The following is a 6,731-nucleotide window of genomic DNA, read 5'->3' on the forward strand; positions in this document are numbered from 1 at the left end:
CCTGGAGCTTGTTTCCGATGCTGTGTCTCCCTCTCTGACCCTCCCCCGTTCACGCTCTCTCTCTGTCTCAAAATTAAATAAACGTTAAAAGAAAACATTTTTAAATAAAATAAAATAAATAAAAATAAATAAGTAAATAAAAAACGATCTTCTAAACTAAGTGGATCTTGTTTGGGTCTCGATCACAACTCAACTGACCAAATCTAAGACAAGACTTTTGCAAGGCTGTGTGGACATCGTGGTTGGTTACGTGTGACCATGAAAGCCCTTATCCGTTAGGGACTCACAGTGAAGGGTCGTAGGGATGAAACTCAATCGTGTCTGAGACTCGCTTTAAAATACTCGGGGGAGAAAAAAATGCTGCTGGCGAGGGTGAGGATTCATTACACGAACCCCTCCACTAAACTGCAGGCTTAAAGTTGTATTTCTAAAAAGTTGAAAGCAGAAATGAGGGACGCAATAAAGACCCAAACCAAGACTGCAAAACACCAAATCTATATTTACATCCACATATAATAACATAACTTTAAGCTGAAATATATCATAAATAAAACAAGTAATGTCTACTGTTTGACAAGTATCGACAATTAAAATAAATCAAACTGGAATGAAATAAATACATAAACAAAAATCCAACGGATTGTACCTCTATTATATGTACTGTTGTTTCAAATGAAAAAAAAAAAAAAAAAAAAAAAAATTGGAGGACAAGGGCTGTGGAAAAAAGGACATTTTTATGTATTCAGAAATTGAGAAATGTGGTTAGAAAAGAGAAATCTGAAAGCCACCCAAATTTCAGCATGACATGAATTGACTTGTTTTCAAATAGATTTGGTGATTTTTTTTTTTTTTAAATACAGGTTTAAATTTCAGCCCTCTATTATCTCGTATCCCCTTTTAAAGATTTACATTTTATAGTCACAGCGAGCTTTCTGTAACACTCATTGGATTAGGCAAAGATCAAGTCAATCATCTTGCAAATGTGTTAAATCTTCAAAAATAGGCTATAAAAGTGCAAAACTATGAAAACAAAAATCTAGATTATGTACATATGGCTCAGCTTGTGAACAGGAAAAATGGTGGATAGTGTACTAGTCTCTCCTGATACAAAGCACTTCACTACAAGGCCAACAGACCAATCAGGTCTCCCTTTCCCACGGGAGTTAAGACTTCTCGGTCAAGTACGCTTCGTGTTGCATAATGAAAACAAAACAAAAAAAAAATCAGGATTCTTGTAGGACTTTACTCTCGCTCTAACGCAGAAAGGCAGGGCAAGAAAACGTAACAGTGCAAATTTATTTTTGAAACAGTTTTCTTAATAAAATATCTCGTGGTTGCTAAACCCACGTACTGCTGAATAAACTCAGCCACGGACAGCATGTGGAAGGGAACAAAAGTCTAAAACATCTGGTAGTAAGCCAGCTGGTGGCCATCCTCGCTTTAAAACCCAAACTACATCTGGTTGCTCAACACAACCAAAACTGGGAAGACAACTGAGGTCAAGAACCAGATCGCACCCTCCCCATTACCAGAAGGCTCGGCAGGCAGTTCCTTATTCAGAATCAACGTGTCTACAATTAACTCGTGTACGTCCACGGTTAACCCGAAGGCCAGGCACACCAGGACTTCCAGATACAAACCTAAAATTTACCCAAACGCTTTCACGTCCTTTAAAACCGCTCCCAATATATGAAATTCACGTGTGTAATTTAGCATTTCAGGTTTTTTACATACCAATTTAAGCGAAAGCCAAAAAAACCCTGAATTTTCCAACAAAAGTGACGAACTTGATAGAAAGTAAGTAACTCCACATAGAATTTGGTATGTTTACTGGATATGGGGCTGTCCTGAAGAGGACAGACGCACTTCTCTGTAGACACGTCCGCTTAAAAACCCTACGGGGCACAGGCTGCTCTCAGAAAAGGGTCGCAGATCGGGACTCTTCCTCAGTTGACAGACTGACACTTGCAATGAAAGGGCACCGAATTCAGAATGGCTGACCTCAGTATATGCAGCACATAGTCACAGAGGGTCAATACTTCCGTTCACAATTTTGTTAAGACGACGCACTGAGGAGGATTTAACATAATACAAATCATCGGGAATTTTTTTTTTTTTAAACATACATTTTCCATGAAAGAACACAAACAGCAGGAGCTGCTCATGGGGATGAGCTACAGGAGAGAGAAAGGGGACGCACAGTATCTGAACAAGCAGGTTTCGAACTTACATATGTACAGAGTTACCTGAGGTGCAAGCGTTCGTTATAGACTCTCCCCCCCCCGCCCCCCCACCTGGATGGTTTGTGTTCAGCAGCGCTCAAGTATGCAAAAGACTCCTTATTTGGTCAACTCTAAAAAAAATATTATTCGGGGCAAAATAGAGATTTGCAGTCTCCATTTGTGTACAACCCAACTGTTCCAACTATGGTTTTTATTGCTATTTGGTACAAAAGTTAACAGAACAACTTTACAAAACCGTAGTGTTCCTGGTATGTTACATGCACGGCACGGTCACAGCTTATTTCACGAGCTTCCGCCATCTGCCTTCTCAAAGGATGGACTCACTCAATTTCATGGACAGAACACACATCCATCGGGTCCTACGGGGGGAAAAGGTTAGAGAGAGCGGATCAAGATAAAACTGAAAACAGCTTGGGAAAATCTTTTTTCTTTTAATAAAGAAGTGTAATAAACAGAACCAAAGGGATCTAGAAATGCACGGAGCTCCCCTTAAGCTCAAATGTTGCAACGAAGGGGCGCCTGGCTGGCTCAGTGGGTGGAGCATGTGACTCGATCTCCCGGTTGTGAGTTCAAGCCTCACGATGGGGGTGGAGGTTAACAAATTAAACCTTAAAAAAAAAATCGTTGCAATGAAAGTACCAGGACTCTACACAACGCTGCGCCACCCCAGAGGATACTACTACATTCTGAACGGTGATTTAACGAAGAGGATCTCACCAAGAATCGGCATTTGCATCAGTTACACGAAGCCTGGCAAAGGCCACCACAAGAAACCGAAAGGTGATAACATTATCTGTTCAGCCAACATCTAACGGGTTTGATCAGTGATGGTCCCGGCAGCGGGCGAGGCAGTGAACAAAGCAATCTCCTCTCAAGCGGAGCTAGCAGTGAACTGGGGCACACAGGTAAGAGGGGTAGACGTGGGGGTGAACTGCACAAGCAAGGGGCAGCGGCCAGGGAAGTCCCTGGTTCCCGGCAGACGTCCTGAGGAAATGATGTTAACTGGTCCCGCGTATCAGAGAGAGGTCATCTGGCACCCAGAATGCAGAAGGATGTTCCAGGCAGAGGAAATGCAAGCAGAGATGCTCAGAGGTTACAGAAAGAGGCCGGGGCGGGACCAACAGGACAGTGGCATCCTCTGTGACTGACAGACTGTGCCCTTACAGTGCAAGTAACCTGTTACAAATTAGCTGTGCCTTATAATCCATCAACGATTTGTTTTGTTTTCATGGAGAGGAGGCTGAATCCCGCTCCTGCGACAACACTTCCTTTCTCCTTCTACTTTCACTAAGTGAGGGGAGAAAGGAGCATAGACCTGCATCAGCCCGATGGGCCCCACATGCAAACAAGAGGGAGACATCTTGCCACGGGACCAGGAGGACATGGTGGGCGTTAGACACGAAAAGCGTTTCTGGGAGAGAACTCAAATCTGTCCATAAACCCAGCTGTTGTCATTCAATTTATTGGTAAATGAGGTCTAGAGTAACTTGGGCTTACATCAGGCCCTGTGGCCAAACTCGGAATTAACTCAACGGAATTAACACAACTCTGAGGGTCCTGCTGGAGTCTTCTGTGTATCTACAGTTAGATACATTCGCCATGTGAACCACGTTGTCAAAATGCACCTTCGCCATGTGAACCACGTTGTCAAAATGCACCTCCGCGCTCCTGTCCCGCTCCCCTCCCTCAACAGATAAGGATGCACCGAGGTTTTGAACAAGCTCTTAAGCATGAGGGTTGGGGCCCAGGCTCTGGGTCATGGTAGGACAGAACTAAAAAGAGTGGGACGCGACCCAAGTCTCGGTACCCTCATCCGTAAAGGGTGCACGGGACCTCCCAACCCAGCAACCATTTTCTGTAAAGAGCCAGAATGTAAATGTAAATATTCTCAGCTTTGCAGGCCATGCGCTCTCTGTCACAACTACCACTCTGCTGATGTGGCTCAGAAGCCATCAGCTATATGGAAAGGCATGGACACAACTGTGTGCCAGTAAAACTTTGCAGATAAAAGCAGGTGGAGGTTTGCTAATCCCTGGCCTAATGCCCCCCCCCCCCCCCCCCCCCCCCCGCATGTGGGAAGGATTAAATGAGGTCATGATTATAAAAACACTTCCAGGCTGAGCACGAAATAAATGCTTAGTAAATTCCAGTCGGTACTATTGTTATTAGTTACCATCATCACGGATATCCGGAGACCCTGAGCACTGGAGGTCTTAAGAACACTTTAAAAATCAAAAATAATTTTATTTTATATTCTACTGAATGAACTAGATGGTTTCTTTTCAATGAACTAAAATCAATAGATCATATATGCTTACCTTTCTTACCTGAAACAGGAAATCAAGTTTTTTTATCATTTGGTCGATAATGTGCATTCCCAATAAAATTCTCATAGTTTCTCTTCTGTAGCATGCTGCTAGATAAGTGTTGATATGACACAGGCCTTTTTCCTGATTGTAGAAAAAAAAAAACAACGCATAAAAACACGTTACAACTGAAATGGTTTTAAGTGCCTCGAGGACATTTGCTAGCACACAATTTTAAATCACTGAAGCTAAAATCATCTGAGTGCCACGTGGTCATTAGTAAGAATGACATTAGTAACTGTAAGTGAGCTACAATCTCGGGTTTCGGCACCAGAGTGTGGGGGGGGGGGAATAAAGCCCAAAACAATGGTGGTAGACGTTATCTTAAACCCACATGCATCATGAACCATACCTGTGGGGAAGAGGAGAAAAAATACTGATGTTTGAAAAGAGGCTTTCATTTGCAACACAGAGCCCTACTCTTCAAGTAAAGGCAAAGTTTTGACTCACGTCCGTTTTAACAACCGATAGGGAGAGAAATAGACACTTCTAATCAAAAGGCTGTAAAAATTAGTATTTCATCACAGGACTTAGAAAATTCACTGGAGTGTGTAAAAGCAATTGTTTTACAATTTGCTATCCCTACCATATCAATTGGCATCAAGCTATCCTTGATAAGAGTATTGTCGCCACACAGAACCCTTAATTTGAAATTAATACAAACTGAGAGGTTTGAAAATGGATTTCTCTTTGGGGCTGCACAGAGCAGCGGGGCTTATATCGGACAAAGGAAGTGGTTTAATTAAGTCGGCCTCGTGGGACAGCTCCCCGGTACACTCTGATCGACCTCTTCACCTGCACAGGTAAAGCGCCACAGGCCTCTAAGGGAAAGAGGCCGGAAGGAAGCAGGGGTTTTGAAAACACTTCCATGGGGAGAACTCCAAAGTCATCTTCGACTTTTAACAATTTACCCACGTGGGAAAAACGGGTTTTGTCCCTTCCTTCTTCCTTATGGATGTCTTATGGAAATACATGATGGGTATGAAACAAATTAACTCTATTGATTCTACCAACACTGTAACTGCTGAAATGGCATTCTAACGTTTGCTTTGCTTTCTGTGGGGTCAGGCCATATGATGCATAGAGCCTCTTTTATGTGAAACGTTATCTACTGCTTAAGTGTTTATGCTGTGTTGATAATATTACATTGACGCATGACCCTGTACATTGTGTGCCTAGTATGTGAAGGGATTACAAGATGTATATAATGACTTGCTAACCTTGCGGCATTCAGAGTTTCCAAAAGATGAAGAAAGACCAAATCTAAATAAAACACTTCATCATTTAAGAAAAAAATTGTCCATATGGGAAAAGGGTGAGGCTTTTAAAATGCGCTGAATATTTAACAAAAAACGGTCTGATTCTAGAGTCCTAGCATCAAAAGAATGTCCACTGAGGTTCTCATACTTTCTGCTCCTGGTGGAAGACGCATGCTCCTAGGGGGCTCACAGCGCATCTGTCACCGGCTAGTGGGGACACTGCCCACCCAGAGACCACTCATACCGGTGAAGGGACAGACTGGGCTGGGCTCCAAAGGGCTTCAGCATGAAGGGTAGGGAGCCAGCACTGCCCAGGGCGCCCGGGACCTCACTAGCATTGTGAGCTGGCTGCGGGCGGGGAGTGTGGCCTTCAGCCTGGAGGGCGTGGGCCCCCCATCTGTCCATCCCCCCACCCCTGACCCTCAGCAGCCCCCAGGCCCAGGGCCCACCCCTTCCTCCACTCCCGCGGCCTAGGGTCCGAACCCCCCTCCACCTTCCCCAGCGAGCCCAGGGCCTATTATCCACCCCTCCCCTGGCCTCCCCTTGGGGGGTGAGGGGGAGGGCAGGGCCTCTTCCCCCGCCCCCCCAGCCTCCCCTTCCGGCGGGCGGGCCCAGGGCCTGTCCGCAGCCCCTCAACAGCAGCCGCAGCCTCACCTTCCCTTCCCGGGGGTGACCCAGAGCATCCACGCACCCCTCCCCCAGCCTCACCTTCGGCGGCGGGCCCGCAGGCGAAGAGCGGCGCGGGTGCGGCGCGCGGCTTGGGCGGCAGCGCGGCGGGCGGCGGGCACACGCACTCGGCGGGCAGCAGCGACTGCAGGCCGCGCACCACGTGGTACTTGGGCAGCTCGAAGGCCCGGCGGAAG

The 6,731-nt window shown here is 45.6% G+C and overlaps 1 protein-coding gene across 1 annotated transcript in view; it reads right to left on the reverse strand.

Moving 5' to 3' along the window:
• Nucleotides 1-479: 479 nt before the first annotated feature.
• ZNF217 (zinc finger protein 217) overlaps nt 480-6,731 on the reverse strand; it is a 17,397-nt gene continuing 11,145 nt past the window's right edge. The window contains exons 4-6 of the mRNA XM_040459745.1: nt 6,577-6,729; nt 4,562-4,693; nt 480-2,602 (exon numbers count right to left, since the gene is read on the reverse strand). Of these exons, the coding sequence (XP_040315679.1) occupies nt 4,584-4,693; nt 6,577-6,729 (263 nt within the window). The 3' untranslated portion in view covers nt 480-2,602; nt 4,562-4,583. The remainder of the gene's footprint in view (nt 2,603-4,561; nt 4,694-6,576; nt 6,730-6,731) is intronic.

This window comes from Herpailurus yagouaroundi, unplaced genomic scaffold, assembly GCF_014898765.1.
Source record: "Herpailurus yagouaroundi ecotype Mexico unplaced genomic scaffold, PumYag 246, whole genome shotgun sequence".
NCBI lineage: Eukaryota > Metazoa > Chordata > Mammalia > Carnivora > Felidae > Herpailurus > Herpailurus yagouaroundi.